The 20,382-nt window shown below is 37.8% G+C and overlaps 1 protein-coding gene across 8 annotated transcripts in view; it reads right to left on the bottom strand.

Annotated features, from left to right (window-relative positions):
* The window catches only part of BBS9 (Bardet-Biedl syndrome 9), a 434,898-nt gene that overhangs the window by 406,674 nt on the left and 7,842 nt on the right, over positions 1–20,382 (bottom strand). For 6 of the 8 annotated variants that reach the window (XM_053897794.1, XM_053897793.1, XM_019443775.2 and 3 more), the window contains exons 2-4: positions 12,663–12,783; positions 3,735–3,885; positions 1,280–1,344 (exon numbers count right to left, since the gene is read on the bottom strand). In XM_053897794.1, the coding sequence (XP_053753769.1) occupies positions 1,280–1,344; positions 3,735–3,885; positions 12,663–12,774 (328 nt within the window). In that variant the 5' untranslated portion in view covers positions 12,775–12,783. Of the gene's footprint in view, positions 1–1,279; positions 1,345–3,734; positions 3,886–12,662; positions 12,784–20,382 lie in introns of those variants that run through there. The other 2 variants (XM_053897796.1, XM_053897797.1) reach the window with 2 other exon arrangements.

Here is a 20,382-nt window from a genome sequence, read left to right as displayed (position 1 = left end):
GAGAGAAAAGAGGGAAACAAACCATAAGAGATACTCTTATTAATGATGGAGAACAAGCTGAGGGTTGACAGAGGGAGGTGAGTGGGAGATGGGCTAGATGGGTGGTGGGCTAAAGGGGGTACTTGTTGTGATGAGCACTGGGTGTTGTACGTAAGTAATCAATCACTGAATTCTACTCCTGAAACCAAAATAATAATAATAATAATAATAACCCAGAAAAAAAAAGAATATCCAGCTCAGTGACAATAAATATAAATCATTACTCAAATTAAATGCAAAATACAAATAAAGCCCAAATAAAGAGAATGAGTGTGAAAAATCCAAATCCTAAAGCTAAATTTTACAGCAAACTCCAAAGAACACTTCTTGTATAAGGAATAGACCCATAGAGACTTAGCTTTATTGTGCCAATAAAAAATTTCCCCAATATTGATATCTATTAAAGTAACTCAGCATGAACTAAAATTTATCTAATAACTAAAACAAAATTTTTTAAAGTTACCTTTCATATTTAATAAGAATCAAAGTGCTAAAACCAAACTACAATTAACTATCATACTTGTACCCAGAGAAAAATGTTAGGGAATGAAATCTGATTAAGCCTCAAATAAGTGCCTGCAGGTCAGGCTGAGTAAAAACAACCAAAAGCCAAGAAATTTGAAGTGTAAAGAGACAACACTTGAGGTTCACCAAAGAAAAGGTCATTTAAACCATTATGACTCAGCACCTAATGAAGTTTGTTGTTGCTATTGAACATTTCTTAAGACTCAAGTGTCCTGGATAAAAGGTACAGCATAAGGAATATAGGCAATGATCTTGTAATAGCATTGTATGGTGACAGGTGGTAGCTACACTTGTGATGAGCATAGCATAACATACAGAGAAGTGAAATCACCATGTTGTACACCTGAAACTGATGTAACATTGAGCTCCAACTATACTTAAATAAAAAAATAAACAAAAGTCTTTTAAAACACTCAAGTGTCCTAAGTATACAGAATTGGCCCCAATAGTCATAGGCTATCCTGGACACAATTCCTGGGAAGGAGATTATAAGGAACCTTCTACTAGAAATTAAAAAAAAAAAAAAAAAAAAAAAAAAGGCAATAGCCTAAGTACCTGAAAAAATAAATGAACAAGGGAAAATGTTAACCAAGATAAGAAAATCTTCAACCAAATGTTTTGTGTTCTCTAGCAAGTGAACATAAACAAGCATCTATTCTTATATTAAGAAGCCATTTTTAATACAAATTCTACATTAGAAAAAAATGTTTCTTACCAGAGACAGAGTAGACACAAAGTTTTCTAGAATGCAACACAGCCAAATGAAGCATTTCAGTACCTCTGGAAAATAGGAAAAGTTTTAAAAGTTTAAATGTTAACTTCAGATGTAACCCAAAAAGATACAAAATACTTTTAAAAAGAGATTATAACCACAGTCTATAATCAGTTAACTAAAAACTTACTAGATAATATTAGAAACTGAAAAATAAATGTAACAACAAACACCACTTTGGCAACCCCAGAGGCTCAAGGACTCTGCCTCATGGAACTTCCTTCAGTTGAAGCCAATAGAGCCTCCAAGAAAAAATAGAAGCAGAGGCCGCTTCATGAGTGCTCTCTCATAATACAGAGATCCAAGTTCTGGACCTGTCTCTCTGGCTAACTAACCTGTGACCTTGGGCAAGTAATTTAATCTTTCTGAACCCGTTTCCCATCCAGGAAAATAAGACATTTCAATTAAATGAAATGAAATCATGTGATAGTACCTTGTAAAGTATAAAGCACTACAGAATGCTAATCATTATCAGTAAATGGTATAAGTCACTTCCAGCTCAGAAATTTTATTAAAGGCACTGAAAAGATGTCAGTTTGGACTAAACTGCCACTGTCACCAATATACTTCTCAGCCCCTATCAACTAGTTTTCAAGACATAATACAGTCTAGAAATCCTAAATCCAGTCTTCAAGGGTCAGGTCAGTAGATGGAAATGAGTGAAGAGTGTAAATGGTGTGGTCCACTGCAGAGTGGGGCCTGACTAAAGGAAGCAACCACCACTCAGTTCTGGGCTTGTGGCCAAATCTCCACTTTTTTTTTTCCCCCAAGAAAAGCAAGAAAGCAGGGATTTTATGTGAAATCCCTGGTTCTTAAATATCAGCAACTCTTTTAAATTTAAAACACATCTGCAAGCAGTCCTCCAAGGCATGACCTCTGATACAGACTCTGTTTGTTCTAAACTAAAAGAACTATAATTGAAATCTGAAGACCTGGAGTGGGGTCCTGACTCTGCACCTTGGTATCCGTGTAATCATTTAACCTTTCAGAGTGTTAGTCTCTCATTTACAAAATATGAATTCTATTAGATAATACCTGAAAAATATCATTATAATGAATATAAATGCTCACCATTCACTCTACTACCAGAAAATGCAAATATATACAATTATCACATATTCAATATTGACTTCAAAAAAATTTTATTGCCCTGAACACTCAGAACAATTTTTCTACCATGCACAGGAAAAGAACATGATGTCATGGAAAGGTAATAGAGTATGGAGTCAGATAGACCTGGGTCTTGAATCCAGGCTGTGTGACCTAAAGCTCTGAGTTCTAGCTAGTTTCCTTATCTTTAAATACAGATCACATCGTATAGATAAGATTAATGAAATAGTACTAGTTAATTAATGCCAGTTCAGTATCCACTCATTAATGTTAACCTCTCTTCCAACAAGTGACCATGTAGATAACAACCCTACTTAGAACTACTGAACAGAATGATCATAACAGCACTTCATTCTTTTAAAAAATGAAACGAAAGGGGAGCCTAGTGGCTCAGTCGATTAAGTGTCTGACTTCAGCTCAGGTCATGATCTCGCTGTTTGTGGGTTCAAGCCCTGCTTCGGGCTCTGTGCTGACAACTCAGAGCCTGGAGACTGCTTCGGATTCTGCGTCTCCCTCTCTCTCTGCCCCTCCCTCGCTCACACTCTGTCTCTCTCTCAAAAATAAATATACATTAATTTTTTTTTTTTTTAATGGAAAGATAGGGGTACATAAGTTGCTCATTTGGTTAAGCATCTGATTTCAGTTCAGGTCATGATCTCATAGTTCATGAGTTCAAGTCCTGTATTGGGCTTTCTGCTGTTAGCATGGAGCCTGCTTCAGATCCCCTGTCCCTCTCTCTCTGTCTGCCCCTCCCCAACTTGTGCACACGCATGTTCTCTCTCTCTCTCAAAAGTAAATTAACTAATTTAATTTAAAAATTAAACAAAAGAAACTAAGGACCTTTCTACACCAAATAAGTACTAATTGACTTTAAAGCTTCAAAGTTATTTACCAAATACCAAACTGCTACTTTGTCTAATTATTTAAACAGACATTTATATAATCTGTACAATTAGTGCTTTAAGTAAGTGATTACTTTCTATTTCTTTATTTGGTTATTTTCAAAAGCTTCTCTCTTTTCCTTTAAACCTCTGATGTGTCAGGGATCTTAGTCTGTTTCTATAAAAAAAATTCCTAAATTATTCTCTTAAATGTGCTGTTTTCCATATTAAAAAAAAAAAAAAAAAAAAGTTCAGTACATGAGGAACACACACCCAGGTAAAAATATCCAAAAAATATATTAACTCATAGATGGTCTTTTTTTCATTTAAGAATCCACAAAAATGACACAGTGGGGAAATGACACTCTAAGTAAGATAAAATGCCAGGATTAGTGGGCTGTACTTACGAAACAAACTTTCCTACTTCCACTTGTAGTATTGGATCTCGTAGATGCACTTCTAGAAGCATATCTTCAGCTTGAGCGCCATCTCCTGTTTTTACAGGATGGGGGTTAAAGATTCTTAGGTATCCCATAAAGCTACCCACAATTATTTTATCTGTGGAGAGATTTTTTTAAAAGATGTAAGAAGAAACAAACATTACCAACAAATTTCTTTGGAAATAAACTTTCTAATGTCTAAAAAAGAAATTTAAAAATTAAACAATCAAGTCTTGTTTCATATACAATGGCCAATCTGCCAACAGATGATGTAATTAAAATGAACTTATATTAATAACATAGTTTTTCAAAAAGAATTTTTTTATATCACCAATATTCACACATACTAACGTATTACATGTTTTTCCTAAGCCTTGCTTTGGTGTCAGTGTTTATAATTTAACTCGGTCAAAGTAAGTCCTTTTACAAAAGACTAGTATAAGGTTGTAAACTGATTTCATCATAGAGTATCAACTCTACAGCTGGTTGTAAAAAGGATTCTGAGGCCTCACTACGTAGAGTGCTCTGATTAACAATGTCTACACTTGGACACAAGAGGGAGAAATGGTTAAGATAGGTGTTGTGTGTTGAAGTGTGTCCCCCAAAAAAGATATATTGAAGTCCTAACCCTCAGTATCCATGACTTTATTTGGAAATTAGGTCTTTGAAGACGTAATCAAGTTAAGATGAGGTCACACTCAATTAGGTGTGCAATAGGACTCTCTTACAAGAAAAGGAAGTAGAGATGGCGGGGGAAGAAGAATGTCCTGTGAAGACATGCAAGCAGAAGATGATCATGTGACAATGGAGGTAGAGATTGGAATGATACATCCACAAGCCAAAGAATGCCTAGGACTACCAGAAGCTGGAAGAGGCAAGGAGGGATCCCAGAGGCTTTAGGGATAGGATGGCCCTTTCAACACCTTGATTTCAGACTTCTAGCCTCTAAAAACTGTCAGAGAATAAATTTCTGTTGCTCTAAGCCACTCAATTTGTGGTACTTTGTTATAGCAGCTCTAGGAAACTAATACTTTGGGTTTTGAAAGTGCTGTATTAGTATAGAATATTGACTTTTTCTCATCTACTTAAAAGTAAGAGTTCTATATACTTATTTACTGAGAGTTTATTATGTGCCAAGCAATGGTCTAAGTAAGTTCTTTTATGTACTAACTCACTAAATCCTCATAATAACCCAATGAGAGAGGTACTATCCTGGGAATTTCAATCGTGAATAGAGACACCAGGAATCTGCTGCTCGATGATCTGATGGCAGCCCCCTGGAGGTCTACAAAGTCTCTAGAGCCATGCTGTTCCCATCCCCCACTAAGGCTTGGCCAATTCAACTCTTCCTGCATTTGGAAGATCTATGTCATTCTTACTCCAATCCCTTTTCATTTGTATTTATCATAGCTGTTTCCTGTAACCTATGGCCAAATAATAATAATAATAATAGATTTTTAAAAATTGGCAGCAGAGAATAAATTGCAGGTATCGATTCCTACAGGGATATTTGGAAATTGGCTCTTTAGCTGAGCTGGGGCACAAAAGCAGTAAGACTCCTGTTCACATTGTAAACAGGGTTAAAAGACACTGTACACAGTGACAGAATGGCCAATCAAGTTAACACCTCCAGTTAATGGGCATCTAAGACTCTGTGCCCATTGCAGGTGGCACTCTAGTGGACTGAATAGCTGTTGACCTAGGCCAACTGAACAGGAAGAAGGAATACCAAACCATATATAAAATGGCTTTTATAAAGGCACTGGATAAGTTAAAATAAGAGAATGATAGGTTTAAACCTCAAAATTCCCATCTCAGTGTAAAGAATAAAACTCTGGGTCCTTGGGATGCTGCAGAAAGAATTTCTCACTTCTTACATCAGTGGGGCTTAACCACTAAGAATCTAATTCAAGGATTGCTCCTATAGGTTTTAAGTTACAGTAACAAGTGAGTTCAGTCTCTTCAGGTTTCCTGCATAGAAGTAAAGACAGGGATGCCTGGGTGGCTCAGTCAGTTTGAGAGTCCAACTCTTGGTTTCAGCTCAAGTCAGGACCCAGGGTCATGGGATTGAGCCCCGAGTCAGGCTATGCACTGAGTGTGAAGCCTGCTTAAGATTCTCCTCTCCCTCTGCCTCTCTCCCCCACTTATACATTCATTCTCTCTCTCTCTCTCTCTCTCTCTCTCTCTCTCTCTCTCTCTCTCTCTCTCTCTCTCCCCCTCCCTCCCTCCCTCAAAAAAAAAAAAAAAAGAGTAAAGACATTCATCAGAAAGAGGGGGACTACGATGTTACATAATGAGTTACTGGCAAAGTCTTGGATATACTTAAACCTCCAAACTTTTCTAAAACACTCCCCCACTGAGCTTGCTATGTATCCCACCATGCCCTAATCCCTATTTCACGCACTAAATAACCAAGATTCAACTTCAACACAGCCCTATCTTCAGAGATAAAAGGAAGGCAGGATGGCAAAGCCCACATAACAACAATTTAACCCCTAAAATCAAAAGGTGTAAGTATGATAATTAAAACAGCAGGACTTTTAGGGGCGCCTGGGTGGCACAGTCGGTTAAGCGTCCGACTTCAGCCGGGTCACGATCTCGCGGTCCGTGAGTTCGAGCCCCGCGTCAGGCTCTGGGCTGATGGCTCGGAGCCTGGAGCCTGTTTCCGATTCTGTGTCTCCCTCTCTCTCTGCCCCTCCCCTGTTTGTCTCTCTCTGTCCCAAAAATAAATAAAAAACGTTGAAAAAAAATTAAAAAAAAAAAAAAAAAAAACCAGCAGGACTTTTATAGTAACCAGATCTCCGGTAATAGTCTAATTTCTAACTATGATTAATGGGATCCCCAGGAATGAAATGAATAGGCAACTCATTAAAACCCTTTTTTTCCCAGTGGTTCACTTATTTTTTTTATTACCAAGTAGTATTCAATTGTAAGAATGTCCTATAACATGTTTATTAAACTCAAGTTTTTTGGGAGGCACCTGGTGGCTCAGTCAGATAAGCATCCGACTTCGGCTCAGGTCATGATCTCATGGTTTGTGGGTTCAAGCCCCGCATCAGGCTCTGTGCTGACAGCTCAGAGCCTGGAGCCTGCTTCAGATTCTGTGTCTCCCTTTCTCTCTGTCCCTACCCCACTCGTGCTCTGTCTGTCTCTCTCTCTCAAAATAAATAAACGTTGAAAAAAAAATTTAAACTCAAGTCTTTTTTTTGAAATCTATAACTAAAAATATTCTAGGTCCATGAAAAAGAGGACTAACTCAAGCCACTATATAGACAGTCATGGCATCTCACTCATTTCCACACTTAAGTCAATTTACAGATTCACGGCCCCTTGAATAAAGACAACACAGTGTATAGATGTTGCTATAACACCACACATGCCTAATATAAATTTTCCTCAGATCCTTCCTTATAGGACCAATAGTCATTTATTCAGGTGCACTGAGGGAAGGGAAATACCTAAATTGTGTGAGAACGATGAATACTGGCTCCAGTTACTACTAACTCTCAAAGCCCAGAAATATACTATTGTTTCTAATTATGGAGACTCAGTAATAAATGAATTTTTTAACTTAGTTCAACCAGTGAGAGAGCAAAGCCAGCCTATGATTTCTCTCACCCAGTTTCTGAGAGTTTAAAGGATATGTATTGCGGGCACCTGGGTGGCTCAGTTGATTGAGCATCCGACTTCGGCTGAGGTCGTGACCTCATGGCTTATGAGTTCAAGCCCTGCGTCCGGCTCTGTGCTGACAGTTCAAAGCCTGGAACCTGCTTCAGATTCTGTGTCTCCGTCCCTCTCTCTGCCCCTCCCTCACTTGTTCTCTGTCTCTCTGTCTCTGTCTCTGTCTCTCTCTCTCTCAAAAATAAATAAACATTAAAATTTTTTAGATTTTAAATAAAGGAAATTTATTTCCAAAGAAAACAGTAGAACACCCATTTGGTTCCCCAACATTTACATGACGGATATTATATTGGGACAGCTGTATGGAAACCACTGGAACTCTATCTCCCAGTTAGGGAGAAAATCAAAAGCAATAACAGTCCTAGGCTTGATTTGGGGTAGTTTCCAAAATTCATTGCGAAAAAGCTTCAATATGCACATGTGGTGATTCCCATCACATCCATGTTCTATAACCAAATGTGCCAATATTGAAGTCTAATGGGTCTTATAGAAAGAGTTAGGGTTGATCTGTATAAATTGGCAATCCCAATTTCTTCTATTATTCCACATCTTATCTTTTCTTGGAGCCAACTGATACGACTCATCTGCTTGAATACAGTTCTAGATTTAATAATGCATTTTTTCCTTTCTAGTAAACACAGAACAACAGAAACAGATGGCTTTCACCTAACAAGAAAAGGCATTTATCTTTAAATGTACTGCCACAACCCAATCTGCAGGAACCAGGACTACCTCATCACCTCTTAACAGCCAAATAGGACTGAAAGAAATCTGAGTGAAACCCAGGAATCTCCAAGGACCCTCACCCATACTATCGGGAGCATCAATAAATGAAACTACTACAATCCTCTTCAGGCGAGCATTAGTGTTCTAGATCCCTCAGGAATGAAGGCCTACACCAATTCTCCGGTTCCTTAATCTCCACTCAAGACCCAGAGCCCTAATTAGCTGGTCAAAGTTAAAAAAAAAAAAAAAAGAAAGAAAAGAAAAAGCATAGTTACATAGCCTGGTGACCAGACACAAAACAGAAGGTATTTCCCCATTATGACTTCTTTAAGTTACCATACAATTTTTTCTACTCCTTAATCTTAATTTTTAAAATTTTTCTTTCTCTTCTTTTCGTATAGGTTTTGAACACAGATTGTACATACATACCACTTAGTCTAAAGGCCGAATATTGGAACATGGTAATGACTCAATGACAAGAGAAAGGGATATCACCCAAAGATCCTGGACTTTTGCAGAGCCAGGGCTCCCTGAAAGTGTCTCTGAAGCAGTAGGTGCACATGGTTTATCTCCCACTGTAGATGGGTAGGAACACATGCTTGTGCAGTATATGGGGACAGCTGCCACAGGTAAGGTATCAATGCTGAGTAGCTAAAAGATAAACATAGTAGCTATTTTTCTGTCAGCCCTATGTTTTCTACTCAGGATTCTTAGAGGAAACTAACTCTCCTGCCTGACCACAGGCTGGCATGAAACCTAAGCTGACCCACTCAGAGTCTCCCTCTCAGCCTCACTCTCACTACCTCTCTCACGAGTCGGAATCTTGAATTAAGAAAAACACTTTAAATGCAGGGTGTCCGATTTCAACAGGGATCTCAAGACTTAGGAAGGAATCCTTCTATATATCAAGTTGGCTTTGCCTACAATGATTTCAAGATGCCTAATACCATCTTTTCACTCTCTGATCACCCCAAAGAAAGTAGGGGTCATTACTGTTTCAACTTCCCGACCTGACCTGCAAATTTCTCTTCATCTGTATCCATTCTTACTCTCTCGCCTTCTGTCACAGTGAAAAAAAAGTGCTCACACCTGTTTAAGGGTAACTCTTCCCTCTGCACACCTGATCCCATCTCTATCTTCTCTGAATTCCTGCTCTATTTTTTTTAAGATTTTATTTTTTTTATAAAATTTTTTTAATGTTTATTTATTTTTGAAACAGAGAGAGACAGAGCATGAACCGGGGAGGGTCAGAGAGAGAGGGAGACACAGAATCTGAAACAGACTCCAGGCTCTGAGCTGTCAGCACAGAGCCCGACGCGGGGCTCGAACTCACAGACCACGAGATCATGACCTGAGCCGAAGTCAGACGCTTACCGACTTGAGCCACCCAGGCGCCCCTAAGATTTTACTTTTAAGTAATCTCTGCACTCAACGTGGGGCTCAAACCTACAATCCCCAGATCAAGAATCACACACTCCACCTACAGAGCCAGCCAGGTGTCCCGTCCCTGCTCTATTATATCCTCCATGCCATACACTGAATTTTTCCCACTTCTCCTTACCCTACGCTGCCCCCCAGTTATTATCCTCCCTTCTTCCCTTCACAGCTAAGTTTCTTTAAAGAGCCATAAACACACAGTCTTCCGAACCTTCCACTCCTTCTCTCACTACAAATCTAGATTTTGTCACCATTGTGCCCACTCATCCACCCTCACCAAGAACACTAATGAACTACTTGCTGCTAAATGATGTGGAAACTTCAGTCTTCCTGTCACTAAACCTTGCCTCCCAGGTACCAGCCCAACTGGTTCTCCTTCCTCTCTGCTTGCCCTTCTCAGAATCTATTACTATCTTCCCTTCCCAAACCTCCCCCTTTAATGCTTGTATGCTAAAGGTTATGGTCCTAAGGTTCCTGCCCCCTTATTCCACCTTCTTTCCCTGTGCATTTTCATGCATTTCCAGGGTTTCAAATACAACCAGCATACGGCTCACTTCAAAATCACTACCTCTATTCTGCCTACTAGACATTCCTTTCTCAAACAGAGCATGTCCCAAACTGCTCTCATCTACCTTCCACTCCCTAAGATCAACAATAATTATTCAACTGTAGTGTACCACCATTCAACAATGGAGCTTGTCAAAAATGCAGATACCTACACCCCCCTGTAATCCACCTCCCTCCAGGAAACATGACCTTATAGGATTTTATATAGGTGAAATAGAAAATCTTTATATATAATAATCACCCCCAGAATATGATGATGCTGGTGGTCCAAGTTTTGAGAAATAATAATCAGGGATTTTTTTTTTTCCCTATGTGGGACACACACAGGAAATTATTTTTGTATAGTATCCTTGGGAAAACAGAGGAAACTGCTCACAGCTGGCCAAAAATTGGGAAGAAGCAAACTAGTAACTGGTAACCCACTAGTGGCACCTCAGTGAAGAGCTCTAAAAGAAATGAGTGAACAGTAGCCTATTAAGACAATCAGGATAGTTTCCAACCAAGTTGAGCTTCAGATAGTTTGGGCATAAATGAGTTTGAAATTGTTCTCTATGGCATATATTTTTGTAGTCTCAGCATTCTATGCTGCCAAATAATAAGGGAATCATAAGTTTTAACAAACAGGCAGGAGATAAGGTTCATAATGTTTGAGGAAACTCTCAGAACACCCTCTGAGTAGAAGACTTTCCCATCTCCTATCAGTGGAAGGGCAGGGCCCAGATTTTCCTTAGAAATAATTTGGGTGCTCAGTACAGCTTAGTACCTCCCATTCTTCTTTGTCAATATAATTTTCTTCTTTCAGGGGGAAAAAAGGAGGAGAGAGGGAAACAAACCACAAAAGACTCTTAACGACAGAGAACAAACTGAGGATTAGTGGAGGGAGATAGGTGGGATATGGGCTAGATGGGTGATGGGTATTAAAGAGGGCACATAGTGGGATGAGCACTGGGTGTTCATGTGATGAATCACTGAATTCTACTCCTGAAACAAATATTGCACTGTATGTTAACTAAAATGTAAATTAAAAAAAAAATTTTTTCTCCTTTCACCTTATCCCCAAGATTCTATTGTTTTTGCTATAGGAAAGGGAAATAAAATAACAAAAAAATGTAAGGGGACAATATTTATAAACACTGAACAAAAGAATGATTATAGTAAGTTTGTTTTTTAAAAAGCTAATGACTATCTGGATTACAAAAAAGAAAAGAAAAAGCTCATGACTATAATCATTAAAACAAGGGCACCTGCATAGCTCAGCCGGTTGAGCGTCAGACTCTTGATTTTAGCTCAGGCCATGATCCCATGATCATGGGATCGAGCCCCATGTCAAGTTCCATACAGCATGGAGCCTGCTTAAGATTCTCTCCATCTCCCTCTGCCCCTCTCCCCAGCTTATGCTCTCACTCCCTCTCTAAAAAAAAAAAAATAATAATTAAAAAATAATAATAATAATAATACAATTTCCAAATAGCAATGACATAGAACTAAAATGTTTTAAAGACTGCTTCAAAAAATATGAAGATGCAAAGAGGAGCAAATCAATATAAGAATAAGACAGAATGTTGTTTTCAGTATCATAATATGAAAATGAAAGTAATGATTTAATTATTTTTTCTACCATCCAATAGAACTAGAAAAATTTTTCCATTCTGGTATGAATGGCTTTCAGATTCAACTTTTAGAAAATAGAATTTTCTGGGGCTCCTGAGTGGCTCAGTCGGTTGGGCGTCCAGCTTCAGCTTGGGTCATGATCTTGCGGTTTGTGAGATTGAGCTCTGCGTCAGGCTCTGTACTAAGAGCTCAGAGCCTGGAGCCTGGAGCCTGCTTCGAGTATGTATGTCTCTGTCTCTCTGTCTCTCTCTCTGTCTCTCTCTGTCTCTCTCTCTCTCTCTCTCTGCCCCTCCCACTTGTGCTCTGTCTCGTCTCTCGAAAATAAATAAACAATAAAAAAAAAAAGAAAATATAGTTTTCCTTGAAAACAATTTCTAAAAAATTTCAAAATTAAAAATATTTTGGGACACCTGGGTGGCTCAGTCAGTTAAGTATCTGACTCTTAATTCTGGCTCAGGTCATAATCTCATAGTTCATGGGACTGAGCCCCATGTTTGGCTCTGTGCTGACAGCATGGAGACTGCTAGGGATTCTCTCTCTCCCTTTTCGCCCCTCTGCCTCCTTTCTCTCTCTCTCTCAAAATAAATTAATTAATTAATTAAAATATTTTAGTGGCTCTACTTCCAAATAATATGACAGAATCAACACAAATCAAAAAAAAAAAAAAAAAGAGCAAAACAGAAGTAAAAACTATCTTTGTTAGCCTTGTTAGCCTGCTACCTAAATATTACTTATAAGGAAAACTACCTTAAAAATTAGGGCATAATTCTATAGTTCACTTACATTCTATAAAGTACATTTTTAAAAAGGAAGTCATTTTTATTTTATTTCTGTAAAGCTTTGCTCCAAGATGCATGGCCATAAGTTGCTTACCTTGTCCATTTCCAGTATTGTCAACATCAGCCAAACACAAACAGCCTTGATCAAATTCTTCTTTTTCTCCCAGAACAGTAGACCACCAATCCCGGGCTTTAAATAAAGACATTTTCGTTCACTATAAAAAGAAAGCATTTATTTATAGTAAAAATCTACTTCACACCATGAATTATGAATTAATTATTTCTTAAGGCATAGCAAATTAAACTTGGACAATGTTAAAACATTTCTGAATTTAACTTTAATTTTGTATTTTGCAAACATATGTGAAACCACAAATCAAATGGCTGGAAACATAATCAAATATTTTGCAATGCCATTGGAGAGTCAGTCTGAAAAATTATACGTGTATGTTGGGCCAATTCTCTCTTCTGGGACATGTAGTAGACAATGACACACAGTAACAAAAAAAATATTCTTTGTAGGATCAAGATTCAAATTCTAATAGCACTCGTTAGTACATAATTCCTTAGCAAAATACCTAATTTTCCTACAGTTTGGTCACTGAAAAGACTGCATCATCTCATGCCACAATGAGTTGCTGAGAAAAGCAAATGAAGTCAAACGTATCAAATGGCTAACACTGGAACTAGTATATTACAAGGACTCAAAAAGCATTCACACCCTTTCCCCATTCTAATTGTAGAAAGGCAAAATGGAAGAAGAAAATTCACACCAAAAAAGAACCAGGAAAACCAGGTATAGGTGCATTTATACCACTATACCACTAACCATCTGTGACACTGGCAACCCATAAAACTTCTCTCTGCTTTGATTTCTCATCTAGAATAAGGGTATACCAGCAACATCTACCACAAAGTTACCGACATGGGTGAATGTGAATGCCCACTGGACCCCAAATTATAACACAAACATCACATATCCTGAGATTCTGTGAAAGTTCATTTATCCAACATAAATAAGCCTTTCCTTCATGCTACCCTGATTTAAATAATAGGAAATACAGTCAATTTTCCTTATTTATAAAGACATTCCATTCTATAAGGTCACAGCAAACACTGAGTTAGTAAATACTGAACTATTGCCTCTAGGGGAAATAGAGAAGCTCCTGTGAGCCTCTAGTCACAACTTTTTCATCAACCAATCAATACATAACTTTGTTTTTTGTGTTTCTCTGTTTAAAACCACTTTATTTAATATACTCTTGATTCATTAACATTCAACTCTACAGTCAGCAACACTGTAACTCATATATTTGAAGGAAGCTTATCTGATACATGTATTTTCTCTGTAAGGTATATCACAGCCTTCTTGCACCTAATTAGAAACATTACACAGCACTTAAGCATTTTATATGGGGATGATTTTAAACAAAAATCAGAGCATATAAATAAATAAACAAATCCAAACAACAGAGATGTGGAAAACATGGCACTAAGTAGGCCACAAAAAGGACACTTATTTATAGTATAAGAGCTGAAACAAGAAGGCAAAGAATCACTGTGATTGATATCTTCCAGGTACATGTGTGTCAAGTGACTTAAATTTTTTTGCCACTCTGTGTATGACCATTCATGACCCAAAAGCACCATAAGTATTGACTCTGGTATCAAAAATAAATTTTAGCAAACAGGTAAACTCACAAATATGGAATGTGCAAATAATGAGGATCAACTATACATTTAAAAAATGTAAATCAGGGGCGCCTGGGTGGCTTAGTCGGTTAAGTGTCCGACTTCGGCTCAGGTCATGATCTCACCGTTCGTGGGTTCGAGCCCCGCATTGGGCTCTGTGCTGACAGCTCAGAGCCTGGAGCCTGTTTCAGATTCTGTGTCTCCCTCTCTCTCTGCCCCTCCCCCACTTGCACTCTGTCTCTCTCTGTATCAAAAATAAATAAACATTAAAAAAAATTTTTTTTTTTAAATGTAAATCAGGGGCTCCTGGATGGCTCAGTCGGGTAAGCATCTGACTCGGCTCAGGTCATGATCTCACAATTCTTGGGTTCAAGCCCCGCATCAGGTTCTGTGCTGACAGCTTGGAGCCTGGAGCCTGCTTCAGATTCTGTGTCTCCCTCTCTCTCTGTGTCCCTCCCCTTCACACTCTGTCTCTCTCTCTCTAGAATAAACATTAAAAATAAATTAAAAATAAAAAATAAAAAATGTAAATCAATCTGCTTCTTAAAGTATGCCTTCCACATAGGTTAATCATAGAAAGCAAGACCACTTGCTTTCCTTAAATTGGCCAAGAAATTAGCTGAGAATCATGCAGTGGTGAAAAGTACAGACTCCGGAGGTGGTCAGTGTGAATTTGGATATATGATCCATACAAACCAAGAAACCAAGGACAGGTTACTAAGAGTTACCAAAACTCCCCATACTTCAGCTTCCTCATCTATAAAATAAAGAGGAATAAATAAGAATGCAGTAGAGTCAACCTATGAAAAGGAAGAAAATATTTGCAAATTATATATCTAATTATGATTAATATACATAATACATAAAGAACTCATGAATATCAACAAAAAAATTGTTTTCATGGGCAAAGGACTTGAATAGACATTTAACCCAAGAAGAGTTACATGGTCAAAAAGCATGTGAAACAATGTTCAACATCACTAATCATTAGGGAAATGCAAATCAAAAACATAATGAAATACCACCTCACACCCATTAGGACAGCTACTACAAAAAAAAAACAAAAAACAAACAAAAAACCCAGAAAATAACAAGTGTTGGCAAGGATGTGAAGTAACTGGAACCCTTGTGCATTGTTGATGAAAATCTAAAATAGTGCAACCACTATGGAAACTGTATGGTGGTTCCTCAAAAAATTAAAAATATAAATTACCATATGATCCACTCATTCTACTTCTGGGTATATATCCAAAGGAAATGAAAACAGGAGTTCAAAGAGACATTTGCACTCTTATGTTCATAGCAGCATTATTCACAGTATCTAAAAGGTAGAGGCAACCCAAGTTGGGTTGTCCATCAGTGGATGAGTGGATAAACAAAGTGTGGCATATACATACAATGGAGTATTATCAGTCTTAAAAAGGAGGGAAATTCTGACACATGCAACATGAATGAACCTTAAGAACATTATGTTAAGTGAAATAAACCAGTCAAAAAGACAAATACTGCATGTTTCCACTTATATGAGGTACCTACAGTAGTCAAATTCATGGAGAGTAGAATGGAATAAAACTCAGCAATATTTTTTTAATGAAGTAACAACAACTTGGATGGATCTCAAGAGCATTATGCTGAGTGAAAAAAAAACACCCAATCCCAGGGGTGCCTGGGTGGCTCAGGCAGTTAAGTGTCTGAATCCTGATTTCGGCTCAGGTCATGATCTCAGGGTCTCAAGATTAAGCCTGGCAGAGGGCTTCTCACTGGGCATGGAGCCTGCTTAAGATTCTCTCTCTCCCTCATAGCATTGTATAAATGTCAATTTAGTAGTTTGATAATTTTTCTGTTATTATTAGGAAATCACTACTTTTGCAACTTCTATGTGAGTATAATATTATTTAAATGACCAGTTTAAGGAAACAAACAACAAGAAAGAAAGAAAGAAAGAAAGAAAGAAAGAAAGAAAGAAAGAAAAGAAAAGAAAGAAAGAAAAGAAAAGGCAAGCTTCACTCAAGGCCTCTATTTACACTAAAAAAGAAATCAGATAAAGGCAAGGTGTTGATGGACATGAAGGAAAAATACATAATAGGTAAATAAACTTAAAATGAGTTTTAACATATGTGGGAGAGTTTCTGAAAAACATCTGCATCACTTGTTATTACTAATGGCATTATATAACCATACAAATTGCCAGATGACTAAACTTCAAATCTGGCAGCAAGCATACAAAAAATGTAATAAACACTTTATTACACTTTTATTAGATTTTTTTATTTGAGAGGGAAGTAACAGTACTTAATAAGTGCCATATATTCTCATTATATATTCAGAAATATATGGAAAGTTGTAATATACCATATCATTAGACTACCAGTATAAAGATACATCATTCTCTTGCAGCCCAGAGAAGAGTGTTACCCAAATTCAGTACCACTCAAAGACTCACTTGGAGGGTTCACAGCATTTATCATATAGTTGTCATCATGGCTGTGATTTATTACAGCGAAAGAATACAAAGTATAATCAGAAAAGGGAAAAGGTGCATGGGAGAAGGGTGTGGGGGAGCTGAGAGGAAATCAGACACAAGCTTTCAAGGTAGAAAACCTGGGCTCTGTGGTCAGAGGCCAGGGGGAAAAAAAGACAAGATGGCCAGAAAACTGAATAGGGGCATCAAATGAGACCAAAGGAAAACCAGGAGTGAGCCACCTATAAGGAAATGAAAAAAGGTATATCTAGAAAAAGAGAATGGCCAGCTATATGAAACGCTGCTGATAATATCATAAAGAATAAAGACTTAGAGGCACAATCTCCATTCGGAGACACAGCCAAAAACAGAAATCAATAGGCTAACCAACAAGTGTCAGATCCTTTGCACACATTCAGCATCAGCCAGTTCAAAGGACTCTTACAGAGAGAAAATAGAAAGGGAAGATCTATATGTTCAGCATCCAAAAGGGTCACTTTCACCTCATGCACACAGAAGAGAAAACCTCATGGGTTTTCTATAGAACAGATTAAATGCCTAAGTAATGGTCATAGAGAAGAGTTTTTTCCATCAATGCTATTAAATGATATTTTTAAAAAATCAAAGTGCTAAGATAAGAGACCACAAAAGACATAGCTACTGTTTGAATATAAACACACATGACTGAAATAGCTATTACGTGAAAATGGCCTCAAAATCCTGAGTTAATGAACAAATTTTTTCAGCTTGCTAAAATAAAAATGAAAAACCAAAAAACCCTCCAATATGAAAAATTAACTCTCCAACATAGAGAGTTGTCTGTAAATGGAAATGTTCTACATCAAACTATTTTTCAAGGACTTGTAGCATAGAATTTAAGATCTATTCTTACTAACAAAACAACACAGGCAACATTTAGTTTCTGTTTCTCCTGCTCTCAGTTTCTCCTTAGTCACCCTTTACTTCACTAGCTGCTGAAAGCCCTCCTTTTCTACACTGTTCAGCTCCTTGCTACCCAAAGTGTAGTCCCTGGACCAGCATCAGTATTACCCAAGAACTTGTGATGCAAAATCTCAGCCTCATGTCAGACAAAATACCCAGATGATTCACATGCACCTTAAAGTATAAAAAGCACCAGGTGACCTGATACCTGATAGCCAAAGTAAATGTTTTCCTATATTAGGGCTCTACTTTACCACTTCCTTTTTTCCTGGGACCTGTGCTACAAGTTACCTTTCCAAAGCTTGGAAAAAAAAGACTTATTTTTCAAGCCAAAGGGCATGAACAGCTAGAAGGTACTTAGTAATCAGCTGGTCCTCTCATTCTGTAGGAGAGGCCCAGAAAGGTTAGTTGTAGGATTCCTCTAAGTCACACAGCTACTGGCAGAAACTTGTTTCTCTGTGCCCTCTCCCTGGTCTCTAGATCCTTGTCTTTTCAGGCTGCCACTGCCTGCAATTTAATATCAGGAAAAAAACTGAAAAGCATGAGTCAGTAGAGGGGTTATTTTGTTTTGCTTTGTTGTAATTCTTAAGAGGGGTGAAGGGTGCTGATTTTAAACACAGGTCCAACAAATGGCTCTTCCTCACAGAACCAGAGCTATTTAATTATTTCGGACCAAATGACTTTCCTACCAGGGCAAACATAAGGTAATACATAGCAGAACTGCATAAATTCCATTACATCAAAATCCTACATACTGGTTCTTCCAGGTCCCAGGCACTATCACGTACCATTGTGGACAATAATGTATTGAACTGTAAGGACTTACATCTCTATAAAGTTAATAAACAATAAGAAAACCAACAATTTGAGCTGATGTCAGTAGCCAGTATGTGCTTCCCAAATGCCTCTCTCTCTCTCTCTCTGATTTTAAAGACAGAAACAAAGAAAGGCATGCTGCCCATTCCCAAGAAATTAAGAAACCACAAACTGTGCTAAGTTGGCATACCATTAATTTCCTTTTGCAAAAATTGGTGGATTTTAAAACAACTTAAGCTGAAAGACAGTAGATATTTTTTATTTTTTTTTAATGTTTATTTGTTTTTGAGAGAGAGAGACAGAGACAGAGTGCGAGCAGGGGAGGGTCAGAGAGAGAGAGAGACACGGAATCCAAAGCAGGCTCCAGGCTCTGAACTGTCAGCACAGAGCCCGGCGTGGGCCCCAAAGTCACGAATTGTGAGATCATGACCCGAACTGAAGTTGAACACTTAACCGACTGAGCCACCCAGGTGCCCCATGAAGAACAGTAGATTTTAAAAAGGAGCTCCTTTCCACTTTGGCTTCAAAGATGAGTTCCACAGCAAGCCTGAATAATTTAAGATTGCTGAATATCCCTGTTTATCTACAAAAGGTTTAATCCTATGGCTCAAATAAAACATACATACAAAAAATTTATCTTTGCACATAGCAGTTGGTTTCCTAATAAGCATGTATATAATAACTTTTTAACTTACTCTTAAACAGTTTTACAAACACTAGATAGAGTACCTTGATACCTAATGGAACTCTGACCAAATCTTTTGATAACATAAGTATGTCTCCCATAACCATTATGCTATGCAATTTAAAGTTTCAGAAGACTTCACTTTTAGAATGACATGTGAGAAGCTCCATGGACCCACTCCCCAGGAAAATTGGTGAAAATTATTTTTTAAAATAACCATTTAAAGTCTCTGGATATTGTCCTAAAGTAAAGAAACATTAAAAACCTCCTAAAACTCAGTAAGAAAATTAAAAGTCTATAGTATTTTAAAAAAACGAGATTCACTCATTCTCCCCTCACTCCTGGCTCACAAGATAGAAACTCCACTCCAGACTGGTACAGCCAAGAATAAGGCACCCTTCTCCCCACAGCTCCTAGTCAGAGAACTATCTTCCCTGGAGGAGCAGGACATCAGCATTATTCATCTTGCTTCCAGCTACCTGTTGCTGACTAAAAACAAAATAGAAAATCTAAATAGACCTACAACAAGTAAAGAGATTGAATTAGTAATCAAAAAACTACCCACAAAGAAAAGACTAGGCCCAGATGGTGAATTCTACCAAACACAAATAACAATTCTTCACAAACTACCCCAAAAAATAAAAGAGGAAGGAATACTTCCCAACTCATTCTTATAAGGCTGGTGTTACATCAATACCAAAAGTAAGCAAACACAAGAAAACTACAGACCAATATCTCTAATGAATATGGATGTAAAAATTCTCAGCAAAACACTAGCAAATGAATCAAGCAATATATAAAAGAACTATGCACCATGACCAGATGAGATTTACTCCAAGAATGCAAGGTGAGTCTAACATCCAAAAATGAATTACAATAGTACACCATATCAATTAAACAAAAATTAAAAACCACATCATCGTCTCAACTCAGAAAAAAGCATCTGACAAAATAAAATCCAACACTCTTCCACTAAAAAAACCACTAGTAATAAAAGGGAACTTCCTCAAACTGCAAAACCTATGGTGTATATCATACTTAAGGATGAACAACTAGATGCTTTCTCCCTAAGACCACACACAAGACTAGGATGTCCATATTCACCACTTTTATTCAACGTTGTACTGGAGGAGCTGCTACACTGTGCCAACCTAGGTGTGGAACCCAGGTAGAGGAGAGGCTCGAGTGTCAGAGATCAGAGGCTCCCACACACCACCA

The sequence above is a fragment of the Panthera pardus genome, unplaced genomic scaffold (assembly GCF_024362965.1).
Source record: "Panthera pardus isolate Hobbes unplaced genomic scaffold, ASM2436296v1 HiC_scaffold_8, whole genome shotgun sequence".
NCBI lineage: Eukaryota > Metazoa > Chordata > Mammalia > Carnivora > Felidae > Panthera > Panthera pardus.
Note: the sequence above shows the minus strand (reverse complement) of the source record. Positions and strands in the feature narration are given on the sequence as shown.